Below are 24,169 nucleotides of genomic sequence, written 5' to 3'. Positions count from 1 at the left end.
ACAAAAGGCACCAAAAAAATTTATAAATGAAAGGTTCTTTGGTGGACCAGCCGATGCCCTAGAGCAGGGGTCCTCAAACTACGGCCCGCGGGCTGGATCCGTCCCATCAGGGTCCTGAACCCGGCCCCTTTAAAAAATTGCAGCCGCAAGGTAATGCTGGGAGGAAGTGACACTTTCTCCCAGCTCCAGGAGGGAAGAGAGGAGACAAGCCGCGAGGACAAGAGAGCCGCGCCGACTCCCATTAGCCACAGCCACCCTCCTGCAAAAAAAAAAAGGTATTAATGATCAGCCGAACTACAATTGTGACTCTCTGAAAGAAGCATTCAAATCAAGCAGCCTTACTAATTTCTATGCATCTCTCCCCTCTGAGACATATCTTAATCTCAGGAACCATGCACTCAAAATTGCAACCATCTTTGGCAGTGAACAGACTGCCATCTGTGAACAGACTTTTTCCCGAATGAAACAGCTGAAATCTCCAACCAGATCCAGACTAACTGATGAACACTCGCATCACTTGCTACGACTAGCAGTGACAAATATGGAACCGGATATCGACCATCTCACTAGCCAAAAGCAAGCCCATACTTCAAATTGAAATATTATACGTTTATGTTGATTAAAATCGTTCATTTTAAATACTGCATTATCTTATTTTTTGTGCACTACAAATAAAATATGTGCAGCGTGAATAGGAATTTGTTCATATTTTTTTCAAACTCTAGTCCAGCCCCTAACAGTGTTTGAGGGACAGTGAACTGGCCCTGTTTAAACGCCCATCGATAATAAGAGATTAAATCAGCAAATGCAGCGCAGAAATGCCCAACGGCTACGAGAAATAACGTGCCCTGCCCGCACGAAAGCGCAGACAACTCTTGAGGAACCCTTGCGCTGTAACACCTCGCCTACCTATCGCCCCGCCCATACACGTATTAAGGCCGCGCGGGCGCCGCCTCCTTGAGCTTTCTGGGTTATGCCGCAGCGACAGCCAATGGGCTTCGGCGGGGTGGGGCCTGCGCGCGCTCGGGGGTGGGGGAAGGGCCGGTGTGTTGTTGGCGGTTGGCTGGCGGTTGGCTGGGGGGAGCCGGGCGGAGCGAGGCGGTTGTTGTGTTTCTACGATTAGCGATGGCTGCTTTTCCCGGCTTGGTAGCCCCGGCGCGCCTCTTCGATGGAGGCGGCTGCTCGGTGCACTGGTTCCGACGGGGCCTGCGGCTCCACGATAACCCCGCGCTGCGGGCGGCCGTCCGGGAGGGCGGCTCGGTGCGCTGCATCTACATCCTGGACCCCTGGTTCGCGGCCTCCTCGGCTGTGGGCATCAACCGCTGGCGGTGAGTGGAGTGGGTGGAGTGGGGGAGGGCCTGGCTTTATGCGCCGGCAGTCAGGCCGGGTGTTGGGCTAGGACAGGCCTCCCCGCGGCCGTGTGAAGACTCAGCTCCTCGGGAGCTGTGGCTGTCCGCGGCCGCCTGGAGAGAGAGAGAGAGAGAGTGTGTGTGTGCGCGCGCGCGCGTGGGGAGGCCTCTCAGTGGCCTGCACCCCGACTGGAGCCGCCAAGGCTACGTGAAAGCTTGCAAAGGGGCACTTGAGTCAGCCCCCTTCTGGCAAAATAAAAACCAGAGTCTACTGGCCCCTGGGAGCAATATTTGTTCCAACACGAGTCTTCGGAGCAGGCTGCCTTTGGCCACTGAAAGCTAAACACATGGTTAAACTTGCAAGCGGAGACGAATTTTGCTCTGGGGCAGAAAGTCGACACAAAGGCCATATTGCGGGGACTTGACAGGTGAAAAATGAGTCTGCAGTCGGCTTTACTGTGGGAGGTTCCTTCCCTCCCCCGGATAATCGAGAACTCCCCACTCCCGGCATGGGATGCTCAGGAGAGTAGCCAACAAGGGGTGATTCGTACTGGGGAAAGCCCTTCGTTGAGTTAAATCACAGGGGAGCTAAATGCATCACTTCTTAGAATCATCACCCTTTGTATTAAATGAAGCGGTCAGAACAGATTTATGCAGAAAGTAATGGCTTGCTAATTCACAAAAAAGAGAACAGCTCTGTATTTATTTGAAATATCGGTTAAATAAGAACTCCCCATTTTTGTGATGCTAATTGTATTATAAACAGTATGGAATGTAAGGCTCCTGTTCAGATGCTTTCAAATGTTTAGGTAATTCTGTGGCTATAGGTGGATCTTTCCTCAATGGTTTGCATGATTTGCACACCCTTCTTTCTCCATACAAGTCAGTGGATCTAATGCTGCGAAAGGGAAGGTTCTGCAATAATGGAAATCAACAAATGGGTGAGCTGCACAAATATGTTCCCCTTCCATGTCTCTAGGATTCAGAGGGGAATGTGGCCTCACCATCAGAAGAGTGTCTCTTTCTTGCTCCTGCTGCTGCCAGTCATTGTATTTTCTGCAGATCTATCTGTCTTGCCTTTTTGCACTCACTTTGTCTTTGTTTACTGGTGGTGACTGTATCAAAAAGCATTTGGGGCCATGTTTAAACAGCCGTAGCCATTTTGTACCAAGGTGATACTGCAGTTAAGGCATGTGAGAGCATCCTTTTACAGACTTTGTTCTTCCAGCTGTTTTGTTGGATTGCTTTGTATCGCCCCCCCCCCCCAATTTTACAAATAAGAGAATAACCCACATACTGGTTTAGAGAGGGATTAATAAATATTTTGATCCAATGTATGCTTACTTAAAAGTAAATACAGTTAGATTCACTGGGGTTTTCATTAGTGTGCATTGGATTGCAATGTCATTTAGTCTTGGTTTTGATAGACTTTGTGGTTCCTTTGTGTGGCTGAATTGTACAATGCACTATATGAAAAGCGTTCCTTGTTTGAGAATTTTTACAACCTTTGAAAAAGAGTTGGAAAAACTAAGCATGCTGGAAGGCTTTGGAAAGGAATAATACTATTGCTGGCAGATGGCATGGTGTATCCACAAGAAAGGGCACAAATCAACCCCACAGAACTATAGGCCTATAAATTTGCTGGACATTTCTGCCAAACTATATAGTAAACATCTGCTGGCCAAACTGGAGGGCTGGGCAGTTGGCATGGCTATTGGAATTACACTAAAGAGTAGAGCTGTCACCTGTTCTAGTTGGTAATATTCTTGTTCTACTGGTTTGAAAATACCTGCTGTATACTGAACTTGGTCTTTCTTTACATAAAGAATCCTATGTACAGAAACTGGGAAAACCCTGTTATATCACACCCAGTACTGTTGGACTTGGATTATTCTGTGTTTACACCAGAGGATTACTCTCTGTTCCCTTAGCTGTAATTTAACACATTTAAAAGTTGAATGGGTAAGGATTTATTGGAGACCAGAACATAACAATTGTATCTGACTACTTTTTTAGGGAATGTGGAGATTTTGTTTTTAAATGTATATTGTTCTGTAGAAGGTTTTACAGTTCTTGATTGTTGCTGAAGCTTTAGTTTAGGTAGACCTCATTGGGGGTTACCGCATTATGTATTCCCAGCAATGTATCAGGAGTTTGAAAATGTTATAAAAAACATCGCTTTAAAAGGGTTTTTGGATGCCACAGCTAGAAAATGGTTGGAAGATGTATTCACAGCTAAAGGGGCCAAACAAAGTGCGAACAGTATTTTTTCATAACATTTTCAAACTCTTAATACATCGGTGGGAATACATAGAAAGTGCAAACAGTATTTTTTATAACATTTTCAAACTCTTAATACATCGCTGAGAATACATAATGCGGTAACCCCCATTGACTGCTTCTGAAAGCCTGTGGTACGTGAAATCAGTTAATTCTGTTTTCTCAGTGGTAGCAAATTCCTAAGCTCCTGATTTTTTTCATAATAGTGTTTATTGCAACATAGGCCAGCATCTAGTTACTGGTGTGGACAGTTGCAGTCTGCTTTGTCTAATCTAAGACTGCAAAACTGGCAAAAGAGAATTTTGGTTGTGTTTCTTGGCATGATATTTCTCTTATTGCTTTAATTGCATGAGTCCATGAAATCTCAGGCGAAATGTCATTCAGTAAAATTGTATTGTGAAGCCTTCGTCCCATTGTGCATGTAGACATACTTCTCTGTGGTCTCAATTTTATGACTGCTTAGAAGAAGAAAATGTGGAATTAGTAGTTTGCCTCTTTCTCTTCAATGCAACAGTGAAAGAATGTGCTCTAACCATTTTTATGCAGAAATTGCTCTGAATGAGTAGAATCTTAACATGAAAGCTGCCTTATTTGTGTAATAGCATTATATAACAAGATGTCACAATTTTGTCTGGCTGAATCCTTTGATTATAAATGACCTCCACTCCTCCACATAAAGCCTGTTGGGTGACCTTGGGTTAGTGACAGTTCTCTCTGAACTCAGCCCCACCTACATCACAAGGTGTCCATTGTGGGGAGGGAAAGGGAAGGCAATTGTAAGCCGGTTTGTGTATTCTTAAAGGTAGAAAAAATTGGGGTATAAAAACCAACTCTGCTTCTTATAATAACCAAACAAAGACAAGGCTCAGAATGTGGGATGCACTGTGATCTTCCAGCTGACCCAACCTACCCACCCCCACATGGCTATGTACAATGACAGTCTCAGCCTCCAACAAAAAATATAAATACTGGCTGACATCAGAACTCACTGTGCACAAAAAGCTAGAATATGAGTGAGATAGCTGTGCTAAACCTGTTCATCCTGTTGTGCTAGTTTTCTATGTCCAGGGAGACTGAAATGTGGTGGAGCATTTAAACCTTCAATTCTTACGTACTCAACACACCCAAAATCTTAGATTGCCTGTGTTTTATGACTTTTGTCCAAGTAAGGAATGGTGGATACACTTGAGTATTTATTTCTGGATACAATGTGAAGTAGTAGTTTTGGCCTCAGTGTTGTTGTCTGTGTTGTAGGCATTATGCAAAATCTGTCCTGTTCACATGGCCCTCGGTAATGTAAGGGCTCAGTCTTTTTTCTTAGTGGGTTGCATTTTTTTTCCATGTAGCAGTTTGCCTGTCCCTGATTCGAATTATGGTACCAGGGTGCTGTAAGCATCTCTAATAAATTTTCCATCTCAGAAACAACTTTTTGAAGGGAGCCTGTCAGTGCTCTATGGATAGGAAGTAACTGTGCCATGTCCAACTGCTGCTAATTGCATTTCTTTTTTTCTCCGTAGGTTCTTGCTCCAGGCCCTGGAAGACTTAGACAACAGTTTAAGAAAACTAAACTCTCGCTTATTTGTAGTCCGAGGCCAGCCCACTGATGTATTTCCAAGACTCTTTAAGGTAAGTTTACAACTGTGTGAGAAACGCATGTCCTGTGCGGCTGCTGCCGACCTTAAAGTTCTTGTTGTTACTCTGATCTTTCCGATTCATGTTTGTCAAATTCCCACACTGGGTCTGTGTGTTCTCACATGCATGTTGCATGTTTGTCTGCATGTAACTGCTGTAGCTGTTGATGCTAATTTCTGAAACACAGGAATCTTTCCAGACTCAGGACCCACCTTAATTCACCCACTAAGCTGCAAGCATGTGACAGGAAGTCGTGTAACATCACATTTGCATGACGGAAAAAGGAGGATCCACAATTGTGACCTCACTGGGGGAAGGGGCTTGGTGCCACAAACAGGCATGGAGCATTGGAGGGCCAATTGCTGGAGGTGGCTGGACAAGGCTGTGCTGGGCAGGGAAAAGAAAGAGGCAAGGGATACCTGCATCTGCCTTTGCTAAAAAGGAATCTTCGTCATTACTGAGTGACATCTCCTTGCCACCCAGCTGCTCCTGTCATCATGCATACAAAGAGGAGCAGGAGGCATGGTCTTCATGAATATGCACAAGCAGCAGACCCTTTTAAAACACAGCAAAAAAAGTGGTTCCAGAGGGTCTTGCAATGCACCCTGCGGTCCCAGTGGATTGAAGGCCACTGATCTAGAACAATATCTCTTCTCTAAGTCCTCTGTTTGACTCTTCCATTGTACATTGGCCTGATTTCCATAAGACTTTTATTTAGACTTCATTGTTGCTGCTGCTTCACTGACAATGGTGCCTCATGTTTGTAGTGACAGGTAAGCATTGTGTGGTTTCTTGCAGGAATGGGGAGTGACCCGTCTTACCTTTGAATATGACTCAGAACCATTTGGGAAAGAAAGAGATGCTGCTATAGTGAAGTTGGCTAAAGAAGCTGGTGTGGAAGTTGTGACAGAGAATTCACACACCCTTTATGACTTGGACAGGTAAGATATAAGCAGGTAGTATTGTAATATTTGAGGAAAAATGAAACTGTGCATTGGAGTGGTTTGGAATTTGTATTGAATGAGGTTTCAGTTCATCCCATAGGAATAGGAGTTCTGTTTTCGTACTAAGCTCCGAATTCTACTGAGGAGAGAAGGAATTGGTCCTGTACTTATAAATTGAAAATGTATCATTGTTTACTACTGTATGAAACCATACAATAATTATATATGTATTTGCCACGTTCTTTGTCATTCAAGTAGATTCCATATTTTGTAGGAACAGCTATACATACTTCTGAACATCTTGCATATGAGTGTTAATTAGAATTGTGAGATATATGTGCAGATATATTAATTATGGGATGGTAGTCATCTTAAAACAAAAGTATCTTGGGTATGGCAAGTATCTGTTTTGAGACAGCAACTTTAAATTCTTTTGTTACCTGCTTGATCTTTTCCTTCGGTGTCTGTCCAAATCTCTCATAGAAGTTTATCAAACACACTTTCCTTAATAGATGTAGTTATACAGCATTATGTCTGCCCTGTTGTGATTGTTGTGAAGAATGTGGTAGCATGAAATGATGGGCCCTTATTAGATGTTGTTTGTGCTGTGATTGAAGATGGTTTGTAATGCTCATTGTGTGGTGTAGTGGTTAAGACCGGTGGTTTGGAGCAGTGGAGTCTGATCTGGAGAACCGGTTTTGATTCCCCACTCCTCCACATGAGCAGCGGAGGCTAATGTGGTGAACTGGATTTCTTTCCCCGCTCCTATACATGAAGCCAGTTGGGTGACCTTGGGCTAGACACATTCTCTCAGCCCCACCTGCCTCACAGGGTGTCTGTTGGGAATGGAAGGTGATTGTAAGCCAGTTTGAGTCTCCCTCAAGTGGTAGAGAAAGTCAGCATATAAAAACCAACTCTTCTTCTTAAATGAATGAATTATTATGGTTGAAGATCAGTTCTCATATCTCCTTTGTCTGCACCTCTTTGAGCTTTTTGGTTTAACAAAACATAAAATTCTTTAGAGGATAAACATGTTCCTTCTGTTCAGCTCTATCACAGGGATGCTCATTAGGCCTGTTGGTAGCAGATATCAGTCATGAGTAGAGCAGTGCCGAACAACAGTGTTGGGGTTGCCGGAATTAAGATTTTCTCCTTACAGTGAAGCGGTGCCTGTATTTACTTTTCAACAGCAGCTTGGTTTCTCAGGGTTGACTGCTTCTATTTTCTCTGTTTCCGCCTCTTTCAGAATGTTCAGATGGAGTGTTATACTGATATTGAAAAAGAATTTGTGAGAAGAAGTTTTAAAAGCTAAAACTGTACTTAAAAAGTTACTGGCTTCTTTGCACTTAACCTGAAATTTTGAAATACAGATTGTTCTCATCTTTTGCAACAATTGTGTGCCTTTTTGCCAAATAATTGGGGGGAATACAATTGCTTAAGTGAACGATATATTTTTCTTATGGCTATCTTTGAAAAGCTTCAATAGAGCATGCATGCAGTGATAACTTGAGGGCAAGCAATGTGCTTCACTGTGCCATAGTGTTGGCAATGTCTGCATCATTTTAATGCTATCAACCTCATTTTAGAATGCCTCTTCTTGTTTTGATGCTGAGTGAGTATGTGCCTAGTAACATAAGAAGTACTAAAGAGCCGATAGCAACATAATTATTAAACACCTTAGAAGTCTGCAGTTTCTTATGAGATTCTGTGGTATTTCATTCTTGTTCTGGGCATGTTACCAACTGCAAATTAGCCCTGTTTTGTAACTCTTATCAGTTTGGTAGCTGGAATTATTTATTCATTTTAGATTTATATATTCTGCCTTCCACATGTTAAGGGTAGCTCCAGGGTGAATGCATCACAAGATACAAAACATATATAGGAAGCTGGCCACTGTGCCATACTATCCAGAGATTTTGTTTTTGGTGTGATCTCCCCTCATATGGCTATATACTCCTAGAGCTGCTTCCTAGCGTATTAGCATCAGGGAGAGCCTTTTTTTCCGTAGGCTTTTGTAAGCTCAAAATCCTATGGATTCAAGGTATTAGCCAAAGGCAACCTTTTGAGTTCTTGACCAAATTCTGAAGCCTAGTTATTACTGATAGTTAACTTTTTGTCAGTGCTAAACATTAGTCAGATAAAATATGGGGGCATGAGGAAGAGTGATTCTACTTCATCAATGAGTTAGAGGTGCTGAGAAGTTGCTTAAAATGTATATTAGTTGCATGTTAGTTCTTTAAGGAGCTGAAGGCACATATGGGATTCTCCACTCTATAGCTTCTCCTCACAACAATGGTGTGAGAGTGATGGGCCCAAAATCATTAGTGAGCCCTATGATTGAGTGGGGGATTGAACCTGGGTCTCCCCAGCCTTGTTTACCCTTTAACCATTCACCATACTGATTAACTGCGGGGCTGTATTTCGATTGTCACTATTAATGATAGCCTCTTCTGGTTGGGCCACAAATTATATATCAAGGCATGAAGTACAGTGGGGGAGAGAGATTCCTCTGAATTGCAGAGGTCTTGTTTGGTTGCTTCAAAAGTGAAAGTTGCATATGTTACCATATGACTCTGTCTCTCTGTCTGCATAGTATTATACACTAAAGCATTATTCATGCTTTACCTCTTGGGGGGTTTCCCTAAAAAGTATTCGTATTATAATAATACTCTTGCCTCATGCATCCTAACAGTGTGGAAAAAATGGGTGGGAAATTTCAGATGTGGGGTGGGGGGAGAGAGAAGGGAATGCTGCGAGGCTTTCCTAAGAGTTCCTGTTGAGATGACTGAGCTGGGGGAAGGAGTACTGAGATTACTCCATTTTCAAATCTTCTGTGTTCACTCATTTCCTTCTGCAGAGAAAAGAGTGTTTCATTTCTCAAGGGTGTCCTGTCCTGCCCTTATCATATAAGAGAAAATTTTATTAATTGGATTCAAGGGGCTGAAATACTGTGAAGTAAAAAGTGATCTTTTGCTTTGTAGCTGCTTTGTTTTGTTGGGAAGCTGGCTCAGAGAACACTGCATGTGGATGTAGCTGGTGAAAGCCTTCATGGATGCTTGGGTGACGTGGAGTTCCTCCTCTTTACACATGCTGTCTGTGGGGGAGGGACTGGCACATGGCTGTTGCTGAAACACTAGAGTAAAAGCCCAACCCTTTGCGTAAGTTATTGACAGAGGACTCGGCTGTTGAGCCGTAACTGCTGCAGCACACACTGAGCAGGAAGTTCATTTGACTGCTTCGGTTTTATATAAGCTAGCAACTCAGCTCAGATTTCCTCTTAAACTCTTCCACTCCTGGTTTTTGTGAAATACTTTTTTTCTCTTCCACAGCCTCTCTTTCTTTCCTAGTTGTTGTTGACACCTTGTTCAATACAGAGGAGGGTTGAACACCAAAAACTTGCAGATATTGTTCGTATTAGGCATAATCTGTATAAAATCTGTTCTATGTGAGCATGATTGCTACTGGGAGCACACACCATATGGGCTCCTTAACTACACAGGAAATTATTTGAGTTGTGCTGGACCTTGCCCTGTTTAAGCCTTTGTGAACTGCAGTAATGAATGTGATCAGAATTGCCTGACCTGGGAGGGGAGGGAACGAAACATAAATGTGTTTATCATGGCAACTATACCACTAGTTGAAGAGTTGGCTTCTGAGCATCAATAAGAGTTATTGAATCTTTAAAAGGAATCTGCTCTTGGGAATCTGGGGCAGCTCAGGCTCCATGGGTATCCCATATCTTTACTTGTTCTAGACTTTTTTACTCAGCAGAAAAAAAATGGTAGTTTTACAATCCTATAAGTTCTTAAGGTTTTGCTCCTATGGAACAATAAGAATTTAGAAGAAAAACACTTGAAGCCATTGTACAAGTTATACAAAATGAGTTGATAGAATTTTGAGCAGGTTGGTCATTATCATACCTTTTAAATGTTCTCCCACATTAAAAACTTCCTGCATATTGAAAGCTGGCACACCAGGCATAGAGCTTTTAACATAACCCCCTGTCTTCCCCAACATATTAACTTACTACATGTAAAGAGTATTTTGTGTAGGGAAGCCTTCAAAAATGGGATAGGGGTACCACCACCATGTATTCTGCAAACTGAAGCAAAGCAGTCCAGAATTCTGTCATATCACCCTGTTAGTTCAGTCTCTGTAACTTGACCTAAATTAAATGAAGGTAGTACATAGCAAATAAAGCAAGCATATGAAATCTGATTTCGTGAATCTTTGTTGCAGTTGGAGAGGGAGTTCACTGATCCCACAGAAGGGAACCCAAAGTTCTAGGAACAATGTCATTTCCTCACCCTAACTAAACACACATGCAATACTAGTATGAACTGGGGCCTGGCACTACTTCTTGGAGGGTGTCCTGATCACCTTGGGATATTGTCACTAGAGTGAAGAAATTAGAAGCGGTTCATGGTAAGGTTTATTTCTGGGGGTTGATATTGTTGAGGGGGGGTTTAAAAAGATGTACTCTGGGATATAGTAGGATTTTTAGGACAAATATGTGAAGGGGCCAGGTTGTGTATTCTGGTCTGTTTTAATGGTAGAGGTGGGAAATAACAGAATAGATATGAATGTATGTTTTGTGCATTTTTCTTGTCTTACCTGTCCCCCTCCCCCAATTTGAAAAAGAGACTTCATGGTTGAAGCTGCCATTCTCCTGCACATCCCATGATAGTAAAGCTGTTCCGTAACTGCATTTTCCTATTCTACAGGATAATTGAACTGAATGGACACAAGCCTCCTCTTACATATAAGCGTTTCCAGGCCATCATTAGTCGTATGGAACTGCCCAAGAAGCCAGTTGCTGCCATAACAAGTGATCAGATGGAAAAATGTAAAACAGAGATCCTAGAAAATCATGATGAGACATATGGGGTTCCATCCCTGGAGGAGCTAGGTATGTTGCAGAGTTCTGGGGCGGTTACACCAACTTGCTTCGAGCTTGTGTCTTCGAGATGGGCTGCAGTTTGGCTATAGATTTAGAAAAAGATTCCAGGTTATCATTGCATTTTGGGACTTGAGAAAACAAATCAAAGTGTTCTTTACTCTCTTCCTAACACACCACAAATTTGGCTGTTTTTGCAGCAATAATTGCCCAACTGCAAGGTAATAGTTAAAAGGAAGTTGTACGTGAAAAACTCTGCCCAGAAATATAAAAAAAAAACCTATGTGAGTATAAATTTGTTGAAAGCATCAGTATTTAATCACCACCACCCTATCTGTGGGCAACCTGCTTGTGCTGTTTTCATTGTGGTTAGGAGTCTTGGACTAGGGTCTGGGAGATCCAGGCTCAAATCCCTATTCTGCTACAGAAGCTTACTGCGTGATCTTGAGCCATTTATTCTCTTGCAGCCTCATCTGCCCAACAGGATTATTGTTAGGATAAAATGTAGGAAGAGAAAAAGTTGTAAGATGCTTTGGGTCCCCAATGGGGAAGAAAAATGGGGAATAAATATTTAAGTAAATAAAATAAATGATTGGTATGGAGTCCAGCCACTTTCTATTTTTCTATTAAATTTAGTAACAAGTAATGTTAGCAAGTAAAGCAATTCATATTTAAGGATCTATACATCTCAGAGCCATCATTTGTAAAGCCTTATTTTTGGGATGACATGTTGCTATGGCAATTCCTAAAAAATAGAACCAGACATTGTTTTGGTTACAGACATAGCAAATGACATGAACTTGAGAGCAGAATGAAAGGAAATTCAAGCATTTTGCTGCAAACATCTGTCAATGCTTTGCCCTTTAATTCTGCTGTAGTGCCTCTGTAGTTTTGTCACTGTGTCCCAGCACTAACTATTTTGCCATTCAGTTAATTCCCTACAGATAGACATAAGGTTGTGAATTACAGCATGTTGAACAGGAAAGTGTGTGTTGGAGCTGGCTATTTAAATTTAGAAGTGGGTAAGAAGACTTTGCTTTCCCTCCGTCCAGTCCATAACATTCTATTACCTGAAGTGTCTCCAGACTAAACTGCGGTTGTCTGAGTTTTCATCATGAGGTTTGTTTTCAAGGCTCATAAGTTAATTTTACAAAAATTAACGCCTTTTCTCTGTGTTTCAGAACATACTGCTTTTCTATTTGCCTTGTACAAGTCCTTAATCAATGGCACCCTCTTCTGGTTATAGGAAGTTATTATCCTGAATTAAATAGTAGCATAGTTAGCCAATGTGTAGCAGTATTGCATTAAAAGAGAGCCAGTGTGGTGTACTGGTTAAGGTGTCGGACTAGGGCCTGGAAAAACCAGGTTCAAATCCCCAGTTGTGTCATGGAAGCTTGCTGGGTGACCTTGGGCCAGTCATACATTCTCAGCCCTGACCATGGCTAGTATTTGGATAGGAGACCTCCAAGGAATACCAGGGTTGTGACATGGAGGCAGGCAGTGACAAACCACCTCCAAACATCTCTTGCCTTGAAAACACTACAGCATCACCATAAGTCAGCTGTGACTTGATGGCAAAAAATGTTTTTTTGCATTAAAGCCAGAGTTAAGCAGTTGCCTAATGTTAGAGGTTTTTAAGGTTAACCACTACTCCTGCCTTCACCCCTCAGGTTTCTCTACTGATGGTCTTGCCCCTGCTGTTTGGCAAGGAGGGGAGACCGAAGCCTTAACTCGTCTGGATAAGCATCTGGAAAGAAAGGTAACCCCACATTAATTGTGCATTGCAATACCACCTTTGCCATACCACTTGCTTTTAAACTGTTATCTGCTGAACTGCTCTGAATTTGTTGGGGATAAATGCATCAGCATATTGATGATGATAAAAGCAGTAATCTCTTTGCTTCTCTGGCTACATGGAAATGTTACCAGCCAAAGATCTTCATTATTGTTCTCTCCTTAAATTAGTATTAAATCCTAAATTGCCTGTCATACTATTTCCTTTTTAATATAAAGATTTTTATTTTAGGTGTGGCTCACCCCACATATTCCACGCTGTTTCTATGCCACTATTGCCTGTTTTACTGTAAAAAATTATCCTTTGTGGTGTTCTGACCTGGCTTGACTATGCTCTACAGGTTGGTGTACATGCAATATGTACTCTTATTACTATTCTGGCATCCCTGACCTACATTCTTGGGCGGTAGTAGTTGATTGGGCAAGGCCTGCTGTTACCAGAAGAGGGTAACCAAGTTTCATGAACTAGTGATGGATGGAAAGGCAGCATAGAAATGTTTTAAATAAATAAATAAGTAAATTGGAGCAGTAGTGTCACATGCCTCAAATCCTGTTGGGTTGTAATGCTGGTAGAGTATAGATGGCTGAGGTTCCTCTCTTCTTCCCACCATGTAGCTGCTCAATACTGAAGAAGCAGTAAGCAGCTCTTGTTGATAAACTTTTACAGAACTTTATCTTTCATATTCACTTTAAATCATTTTCTTTTCTTTTTTTTCTTGAATCCTGCAAGGCGTGGGTTGCAAATTATGAAAGGCCAAGGATGAATGCCAATTCATTGCTGGCAAGCCCCACTGGGCTCAGTCCCTACCTTCGTTTTGGCTGTTTATCCTGCCGCTTATTCTATTATCGTCTCTGGGAACTATACAAAAAGGTGAGAAACAAATATGGAAGACGGGATCCAGGCCAAGAGTCAAGATGACTTTGAGCATTTAGTAAAACATTAACTAGTAAAGACTGCTGTTGCAATACTTTGTAACATTTTGGGTATTCCTTACAATGTAACTGTTCCCCTCTAGCTGCACTCTTCCTTGGATTGTGCTTTACTTCCCATTGTAGCCATGGCTTAATTAATATCCTGTTATAGAAAGGAAACCTATTATCTCTGTTCTGGGTAAGCGTATGAAAAGTTCTGAACATATTCAGCTGTGTGAGTCGGATCACTTCTCCCTCTAGTGTTGTCCACTGGGACCCGCAGCAGATCTCCACAGCCTCAGAGCTGTGACAGGTCTGTCACAGAGAACCTTTAATTTGAGATGCTAGGGATTGAATTTAGTGCTTTCTGTACACAAAACGTGCTCTGCTTATAAGCCCTCTCTGAATTGGTAATTCCAGATAAGTAGTTGTATTTGCTGTAACATCGAAATAAAGCAAGAGTGCATCTCTTGAGGGGAGCTCTGACTAATGAAAGCTTATGCTGGAATAAATTGTTAGTTTTTGAAGTGTCCCCGGACTCTTGTTTTATTCCCCTGAATTGGGTACATCAGTAGGCCTTCTGGCTAAATCTGTTTCCTTCTTCCCCATGATCCAGTCACTAACAGAAGAGCCCCTTAACATGGTGTCTCCTAAAGGAGGATGGGAGAGGAATTTAATTTTTGTTTAATTTGTTTTTTCTGGAATCTTGCATTTTTAAATATATTAGAATTAAAGCTAGACATATTAAAAAATCAACTGGGTGGTCGTTTTACTAGGAAACACATTCCACACACACATACACGTTTGGGATTTAAAAGTTGCATACCTCACCCAAGGGATATTCATTCCCACATTTCAGGCAGATAAGAAAACTTTTTGTTCCTTTGGGCAACTAAGTGCTCCCAGAGCAGGCACAGAAAGGTGTATATTTGATTAAGCTTTTCGTCCTTTTCCAGGATATTCAAGTATGGGCTGGAGGTATGAATTTATAAAAATAGAGCATGCAGGCAAGGGGAAATACCCAACACACACACCTCTGCAGGCTGCCTAACAGTGGTAGAGGCTAAGTCTATGCTTTATTCTTTCCCAAGTGTCTGCAGTCACACTTGCCAGTCACCATATGCAAAAAGAATCTTTGTATCTATCTTCTGAAGGACGGTCCAGCTGGCTGTGGGGGGGGTGTGCGCTATAGCTTCCCCTCTTTATTCTTTTCTCCCCTCAAGTCTGCAAAACAAATGATCTGTCTGTGAGAGAGGGGATTAAGGGGGGGATAGATAACATGCCCACTGCTTCTATTCCACCCCCCCATTCCACCTGTCATCCTGTGCAAAGCTTTTGCCCTTGCCCAGCATGCACAGCCCTAAAGACCAAAATAGCTGGTACAAATGGATAATTTGTGCTGCATATACTCAGAAGACCTCCCTAAATTAATAAAAAGATGCAGTGATTGGAAAAAGGAGAAATGCCAGTAAAGTCAGTCCTGTTCAATGAGGAAATAGAATAGCTGGTCTAGTTGGGATGATATGTGCTATTATCTGCTGCTTGGGAAAATCTTGCCAGAAAACTATCAGGAAAGCTTCTGACCATTACTGAATGTCAAAAACAGTTTTGTTTGGATTTGGAGCATCATATCTTGTATTCTAATAGTCAAGTGTGGGCGAATCTATGGATATCTAAATCTGCAGATTGGACCCGTGTTAACAGAAAACAGTTCTGCAAACCTGAGGAGGAACCCCGCAGATTTGCAAAAAAATCTGAAAACTTTAAAAATATATATATACTGGGGGTTTAAATCCCTCCCAAAATAAAACATAAAACCTGGAGGAGGTTGACAATACCTGGAGCCACACCAGGCTCGGCAACAGAGGGGGAGATTCCCCCATGAGCCTTGTGAGTCCCCACTTGTCTATTCTAATAGTCAACTGTGGCCTGATCTGTGGATACTTAAATTTGCAGAACAGGATCATAGGGACAGAAAACAGATTTTCCTGCAAACTTGGGGGACCCCCCAGGTTTGCAGAAAAATCTGGAAACTTTTTTCTAAATGGAGGGGAGGCTTAAACCCCCCCAAACAAAAGACTATTGTCTGTGCATAGAGTCCTCAGAGCCCCTCCCCCCGTCAAGCCAGCAATGAAAGAGTCAGGTGGGGGGTGCAGGAGTCCCTGCATCCCCTCCCAAGCCAGCAACAAGAGAGCTGGGCCATGGTGGCAGCAGTGGGATGGTGGTGGCTGGAAGCTACAATGGCCCCAGCTATGGCTCTAGTAGGATGGTGGTGCAGCAGTGTGGTGGTGATGGCCATTGTAGCAATGTGGGGAGGGGGAGAAGGAATAAGGGATCCCTACTTATTTACTTGTATTTATGAATAGATGTGGTTTGGGTAGATTCTTGATTAGTAAAGTTCCAACTGCACATCTCTTATTTAGACTTCATGTGTTTGGGTACCCAAAAGTCCCGGATCTATTTCTTTTATGCACCTTTTGTTTCCTGCCTTCTCTAGGTGAAGCGGAACAGTACTCCTCCACTATCACTATATGGCCAGTTGCTCTGGAGAGAATTTTTCTATACAGCTGCAACAAACAATCCCAAATTTGACCGCATGGAGGGAAACCCTATCTGCATCCAAATTCCATGGGACAGGAATCCTGAAGCCTTGGCAAAATGGGCAGAAGGCAAGACAGGATTTCCCTGGATTGATGCTATCATGACACAATTGAGACAGGAAGGTTGGATTCATCATCTGGCTCGGCATGCTGTAGCTTGCTTTCTAACAAGAGGTGATCTGTGGATCAGCTGGGAGTCTGGTGTGAAGGTGAGTTGTGAAGGCAGAAAGTGTGCAGTAGCAACTGAGAGTTTTAGAATGGTTCTGTAGATGCATCACTGCCACATATTACCTCCTACAAGAGATAAGCTGATCCCACAGAACTGTAGTCTGACAGAAGCCTACTTTTAAAAGAAACTGTTGAATTAGGGTGCTAAGGGTAGCCTCCAGTTCATTTTTGTGGATTTGGTTGGAAGATTTGTTTGAGGAGACCCAAATTACAAAATTTAAATAGAACAAAACCCATAGAGTTCAGTAATACCCCATATCCTAGCTTGGTCATGGAGTGACTTGGCCAATTTACTCAGAGCCACAGGCTTTGAGCTGTGGGTTAAGGGCCAAGCCCCCTTTGGCTCTTGCTAGAAGTCGTGTTCTTCTGGCCATTCTGAGGCTTAAATACTTGCAACAGGAAGGGAAGCAGAAACTCAGCTCAGATCTTATTCAGCTGGCAAATATGTTTTCATGATTCATCTCCCCTGTTAGAAGGGTAGGCTTAAATATATCATGGAAACCCCATTACCAAGTTAATATGGAGATACTAAGAACTTTTGTATTGAAGGCCAACTAGAAGCCAGCTGAAACTGACATACACCCAAAAACCCAATTTAGCTGGGTATGTTTACAAAATGTAGCATTTGTAGATTGCATGAGAGTAGTAATGAATATTTTGAGATTGAAGAGAGGTACTTTTCTTGTCTGACCAGACTTGGGGCAAAACTAGAAGTGTTGATATGCATGTATGTGGGTGGGAAGGTCCAGACAAAAAACTTGAGTATGTGGGTGAGAGAAACTAAACCTTGCCTCATTGTACTCTTTTGTTTTCAGGATTTTATTTCCTTGAGCTGGGATTTGAGGAAAAATCATTAGAATATAGTGAGGGGAACAGGGCAGAGGTTTGCTCCCTGCTTTGTGTGGGTTTAAAAATAGACTCACACCTCACTTTAAACATAGATAGGTGGACATGTTTATAAATGCATGTTGACCTGCCTATAACAATCTAGTTTGGCTTTCATTATACCACAAACCTGTGATGTGGTTGACTGTTCAGCATATTTATCTTTTTTTCCCAAACACGAGTAATTAAGTCAAGTTGACAGCGAGTTTCAGTTCCTACTCTACTCATGAAAATTTACACCATTGATTTAGCATGACACTGCCTTTGAAATCTGCCTTAAAAGGCTTTCCTCATTGGGGTTCTTACTCTGATTTGTTACAGGTGTTTGATGAGCTGCTGCTGGATGCAGATTTCAGTGTGAATGCAGGCAGCTGGATGTGGCTTTCGTGCAGTGCTTTCTTCCAACAGTTCTTCCACTGCTATTGTCCCGTTGGCTTTGGTCGTCGTACAGATCCTAGTGGTGACTTTGTCAGGTGAGCACTTTGACCAGTTCTGTCAGTGAACTTTTCAAGAATGAAATGTCTGTAGACGTTTGGGGCATTTGATTGTCTGATCATATGTAAACTCTTATAGTGCAGAGTGAATAATACTGTCTGTCTCAATTTGTGTTGCAGACGATATCTGCCAAAGCTGAAAGGCTTTCCCTCTCGCTATATCTATGAGCCCTGGAATGCTCCTGAGTCAGTACAGAAGACAGCAAAATGTATCATTGGTATAGACTATCCCAAACCCATGGTGAATCATGCAGAAACCAGTCGACTGAACATTGAGCGCATGAAACAGATTTACCAGCAGCTGTCACGCTACAGAGGCCTCTGTAAGTACTGATAGCTGTGTTTGTCATGAAGTTGAATGGTTTAGTTTCTACAGTAAACCTGATGTTTACCTTTTGCAAGTAAGCAGTTTTTTGTGCTGAGGCAAAGAGGTCTCTTCCTTGTCAGTGGTGCAGGAAAAACATCTCCGCATAGTTACCTATAAAGATAGAAGAAGGGAAATAATGGTAGAATTTTCTGCCAAAACTGGCACAAAGCTGAACAAAACACATACTGGGATATGTGTATGTTACACTATCTAGACCATATTGTGACATTTGTAAAAATCTTCAAACCTTTATCACTTTTTGCCAGATGTGTGCTTTTCAGACAAATTGTGATGCATTATAAGCAACTTTTTTTTCCTATTTAAAATGTTTTGTTAGAAATATCGTACTTATCACTTGGAAATTTAAAATCTCTCTATCCAGTAGTACAGTGGCCAAATTCCAAAACAGAACAAATGAGTTTCATTTTTTCACAGCGTTGTTGTTAAAATACAAAAAAATGAAGTTTCTATCTGTCAAAATGTCTGTTTCCAATAAGTATAAGCACATTTAATGACCACAGTGCTCCTTTTTACACTTTTCCTCTCCCAAACATGAGTGTTTTAAAGCACATAACAGAAATTCAGATAGCCCCTTCTTCCTATAAGCAACTTCTTAATTCAGCTGTTGTAGCTGTAATTGGACACTTTCAAAGCTGAACCTTGTTGGGACGTGAGATTGGCCCTTATGGACTGTTGCTTTTATGATAATAAAATGCTTATAGTTTTACTGCTGCTGGGTTAAGTAATAATTTCTAAAACATATGCTATCTTTTACATTTATTTATAAACATATATAAACTTACAACTATACATGCTACATAAATATATACAATTGTCATATTCTAATAACAGAAGAATAAGACCAGTGTATAGACTGCTAATCAAAAAGTAAAATCTCTTGCAGAACATTGGTTAATCGGTGAGAGTTCCAATATCTAATAAGTGAATGCCATTGTTTTATGAACAATTTAAAATTTCTTATCTCTCAGATACTTAACAACTTGTTTGTTCATAAGTATCATATACCATATTTTTCTAAGGCAATCATGCACATCTGGGAAAGTTTTCTTTTTCCAATACTGAGCAATTGAGATTCTGGCTGCTGTCAACATAGTTAACGTTAAAATTCTGAATTTACATGGTAGTGATGTAGGTAAGATCCCTAAAAAAGCCAGACTTGGATCTTTATCTCCAGCATTTATTTGGCACTGAATTCAAAGTTCATTCCATTCAAATGGGTATAATACAGCCTATACAGCAACTTAATCCTATTCTTTTATCTTAGTGTTCATAGGAAATGTGCAAATTGCTTTACACAGCTGGCACCGTTTCCATGTTGAAATAGTGACAGACATCTTCCCTATTTTTTTTAATGGAAATACTGGTGTGGTCTACTCCATAAAGGGCCCTTAGAATTTTTATAGACTTGTGACAAATCTGATAAGACACAGGCAAAAGCTTATTTTAAAGCATACTCCGTGGCAGTGATGGGGGCAAAGAAACAACATTTTTCTACCACGGTTGCATCTGTAAGCCAGCAGAGGTTTTATGGGTGGTCAGAGGCATGTTAGGATCTGGACTGCATGAGGAGGTGGGCTGCTTGGTGGCCCGCCGTGACCGTTTTGGTCAGTTCTTTACAGATAAAATCTCTTGCATCCATTCTGATGTAGACTCTACATTAGCAGTAGTCGGGTCGGATGGTGCCAGGGTGCTGACTTGTTCAATTGTTTGGGGTATTTGTCAGTTTAATCAGTCTGAGAATGGGGACAGGATGCTTAAACGTTTGAGGCGAACCACCTGCTTGTATTACCCTTGCCCTTCCTGGTTACTTAAATCCTCCGGGGTGACTGGATTCAAGAGGGAGTTAATGCTTCCTTAAAAGAGGAGGTGGTCCCCCCAGCCTTGAAACAGACTGTGGTGCATCCACTTCTAAAGAAGCCTGGCTCCCAGCTTCCAGGCACATTTCAAGGTGCTGGTATTGATCTTCAAACCTCTATATGGTTTGGGGCCAACGTATCTGAAGGACTGCCTACTCCCTTATGAACCTACCCAACCACTAAGGTCATCTTCAGAGGCCCTGCTTTGGGTGCCCCCATCTTCTGAGATCAGAAGCAACCCAGGAGAGGGCCTTCTCACTCATGGCACCAAAGCTCTGGAACTCTCTCCTCAGGGAGATTTGTCTGTCCCCTTCTGTTCCTGTCTTTCACTAGCGGGTGAAGACATTTTTGTTTCGTTTGACATTCCCTTAATAATCCCTCCTTCCTATCAATTTTTTTGTTTTATGTGTATTTTAGTTCTGCTTTTTAACTGTTTATAAATTGTTTAAATGATATCTGTTTGGGAGGGGGCGTTGATTGTAATGGTTTTAAAATGTGATTCTATCATATTTTTTTAAAAAAAAATTAGTCATCTTGGTGGCCCTTATAAAGGCAGAAGGGTGGGGTACAAGTTTTGTTAATTAATTAATTGAAATATTCCTGGACCTGGCCTTGTAGATGGAGAAGTAAGTTGGTGGTGTTGCTAGGAATGCTTCTTACAGTTACATCTTGGCTGAAAATTGCATCATGTCCTGAATGCAGTTGATATAGCTGCACTGGTCATGCTAACATAACCTCAAGACTACATTACTGTGCCATACTCTCTGTGGAGCTGTCTTTGGCAGTGACTCAGACTTCAGTTAGTACAGAATGCAGCTGCCTGGTTCTTGCAGGAGCTAGTGCTGGCTTGTTTCCGAGATCGATTCAGAGTGCTGGTTTTAACCTGGAAGGCTCTTAACACAGTGGGACTTGCATATTTGTTGTAGTGCCTCTTCCAGTAGGAGCTTTCAAGAGTACAGTGCTGACAGCAATAACAGATGCTTATAGTCCTGATGCTGAGGGAGGTTAGGATAGTTTCAACTTGTATTTGGTTTTTTTCAGTGGCAGACCCAATCCTTTAGGATGGGATGCCTAGAGAAACGTGGGAGATGTCATAGCTGGTGAGCTTTAGGGGGGAAATGTATTGCTTAATTATTTAAAAGAGCCTTTGGAAATTGACCTGTTGTTGTGCTGATTGTCTGAAACTGTTGTTGGTTTCAGTGTTTATGGGATTATGTTTGGAAACGGCTTTGAGCATACAACAGAAAAATTTATAAACATTTTCAAGAAATAAATGTAAACCAATTGCAGCCATCAGAGTTTAAGAACTAATAAGACACCTCAAAGGGTCAGTTATTCTGATTCTCAAATTTAAGAGGTGGCCGGATGTTCTACAAGCCAATATCTGGGTCTTGACCCAGTTTAACATACCAAGTAGTGTGTCTGTGTGTCAATTAAGAGTGATGCCTTTCTTTAATAGAGTCGTTATATTTTTTACAGGTTTATTGGCCTCTGTTCCTTCCTGCGTGGAAGACCTCAACAGCCCAGTCACAGACCCTTCTGTGGGGCAGGGAAGCAGTACTAGTACAAGTGAGTAGGAGCTGTCCATAAATTACATGAATCTTTTAATGGGCACTTGAAGACCATAAATGGCTGGTTACACTAGGGAATAGAGGGTAGCAAGGCATAACTTTTATTGATCTCCCTTAGACTTTCCCCTAAACCCAGGAAAATTTCTCTCTAGAATGTCTGTAAAACTAAGCAGCTAAGTTAATCAGTAAAACATTTTCTAAGCCCTTTGTCACATAAATGCCCCCATGAGATGATCTTTAAGTAGGAAAGCTGGAATTCACACCTGATAAAGCTAATTTTAATGCTGAGGGTGGAAAGAGAAAGGGTACATTCTGAAGTTTGAAGCAACACAATAAGGGGGAGGTTAGATATAGTTTATTCTGCTTGAGCATTGCATTGCAGTGTCTAACCACTGTTGCAAACACTTGCATGCCTAGACAATAGCATTTGAATCTCTGGAGCCAGAAGAATGTGCTAATGATTCTCTACCCTTTTGCAGTGCTAAGACCACCCCACTTGGGCCATACTTCTCCAAAACGGAAACATGAGGCTGTAGGTGAACACAGTGAAGAACTGCACAAACGAGCCAGGGTAACGGCTTTGCAGACCTCAGTCAATCCACACCAGGAACTTGAGAATGTGAGGAGCTAGCTTACTTTTGGCACTAGAACTCACTTGATCGTCCACTCAAATAACAGACTTGTTTTGTTTGATAGTTATTCAGGTGCCAGTGGGACCATATAACTGCATACTTTATGCAGAAGGGTACTGCTGTAATAGTTTCTGCTTGATGTCACAGTCAGATTTGCTTAGTGTTAAGGGAGTAAAAGCAAATATTTGTGTATGCTGCAAACACACCCTCTGGTTACTGTTATATCTAATTGATTTCCCTGCTTGTGAGGATAAAATGAAACCAGAGAGGACCATGTATGCTGCCCTGAGTTCCTCTGATAAATAATGGGATAAAATGGGAGAGAGTTTACCTTTTCTTGTATCTTTTTAATTGGTTCACTAAAAGGATTCAGTTAGTGGATTTAGACATTCTGTAATGGAAGGGAAGCAGAAGAGCCTTGTGCTGCTTTGTAACGTCCAAAATGAAAGTATTGCCCCCCTTCCACATACGCAGGATGAGATTGTTCCACTTGGGATGTTGCAAAGAAGAAAGGAAGGGCAAGAAGTTGCTTAAGTATCCTGTGTCCCTCAACTATGTAACATCCAAAGCCAAAAATTAGAGAAGATGCTATAAAGAAACAAAGCATGAATATTTGCATTATCCTGGCACTTTAACCTACTGGTTCGTGCTTTTAAGAGCATTTGTGATTTTAAAGGGGAGAGAGACTGATTGACCACGGGTTTTTGTCTTGTGAGGCTGGACTGGGAGAGGGGAACAAGGGGGGCAGTTTTCTTTAGAAGTCTCTTGGAGATCTTTGTCATGCTAGTTTGCGGACCTGGTCAGTAGAGGGCAGCACGATATTTTTGTTCTGAACCTGTTTTTTTTTTTAAAGATACTTTATTAACATTTTCAAAAGCAAAGGATAACAAACATATACAAACACTTCCATTCATACATTTTGTGCTTACTTCAGGTTATCAGTTTACATGAACATTGTTCTGTTGTGAAAAGAGTGCAGAAGGACGAGAGGGAGAGAGAAAGCTCAGACTTGTCTAGCTTCCGAATTTAATAAATTTAACTTAATAATGTTTTTTATTATACTGTTCCTTTTCAACTGGTGAGTTGTCACCCATAAGCAGTCATGCCTCAAACTAAGGTGAGTCACACCAATGTCACAATTTCATACATCTTGTTTTTAAAACGTAAACAGTAAAACAAGAGAGAAGAGGGTAAAAAGTCAGGTTCAACATTGCAGATTGAGTGGGTGTAGTGTCTGGCCAGGCTGACCACTACTCCAATGAAGACTTTCTAAATAATAGCTAAGAAGTACTATTTCGAGGATGCATTGAGTTTGAAGAAAACTCCCTCCTTTCTGGGGGAAAACTGATTTTGGGTTTCTTTCATTTCTTTACAGCCTGAGATGGGAGATTGACAAGACAACATCCATGTGCTGGAGTGGCCTCTGCAGTAGCATAGCAGTGCTGCTGCCAGAAGGATCCGAATGTTGGCCAACTTCATCTGTCGAGTGTCTGTGTGAATGTGTAACCCAGATGGCTGCCACACAAGGATACTGCAACTCCAGTGCAGAATGCAGTGAGCAAGGTTCATCAGTAAACAAAAGCCCAGGGAACAAATATGTGGCTTTCCTGAGATGCGTTTGGAATCTGCTAAGACAGGACATTGGAATGAAACTTGCTCATTCCAAAGTATATTCCATTTACCTCGTGTACAGATCCACTTGTTGCT

General features: G+C 41.7%; 1 protein-coding gene across 1 annotated transcript; it reads left to right on the top strand.

Moving 5' to 3' along the window:
* The first annotated feature begins 1,125 nt into the window (after positions 1–1,125).
* On the top strand, positions 1,126–22,461 carry CRY2 (cryptochrome circadian regulator 2). The gene is made up of 11 exons (XM_056851914.1): positions 1,126–1,328; positions 5,147–5,255; positions 6,060–6,202; positions 10,930–11,114; positions 12,773–12,861; positions 13,627–13,767; positions 16,306–16,617; positions 17,843–17,994; positions 18,136–18,338; positions 21,739–21,828; positions 22,310–22,461. The coding sequence occupies exons 1-11, from the start codon at positions 1,126–1,128 to the stop codon at positions 22,459–22,461; spliced, it is 1,779 nt and encodes a 592-aa protein (XP_056707892.1).
* The last annotated feature ends 1,708 nt before the right edge of the window (positions 22,462–24,169 follow it).

Source organism: Euleptes europaea, chromosome 6 (assembly GCF_029931775.1).
Source record: "Euleptes europaea isolate rEulEur1 chromosome 6, rEulEur1.hap1, whole genome shotgun sequence".
Classification (NCBI taxonomy): domain Eukaryota; kingdom Metazoa; phylum Chordata; class Lepidosauria; order Squamata; family Sphaerodactylidae; genus Euleptes; species Euleptes europaea.
The sequence above is the reverse complement of the archived record's forward strand: the minus strand, read 5'-3'. Positions and strand labels throughout refer to the sequence as shown.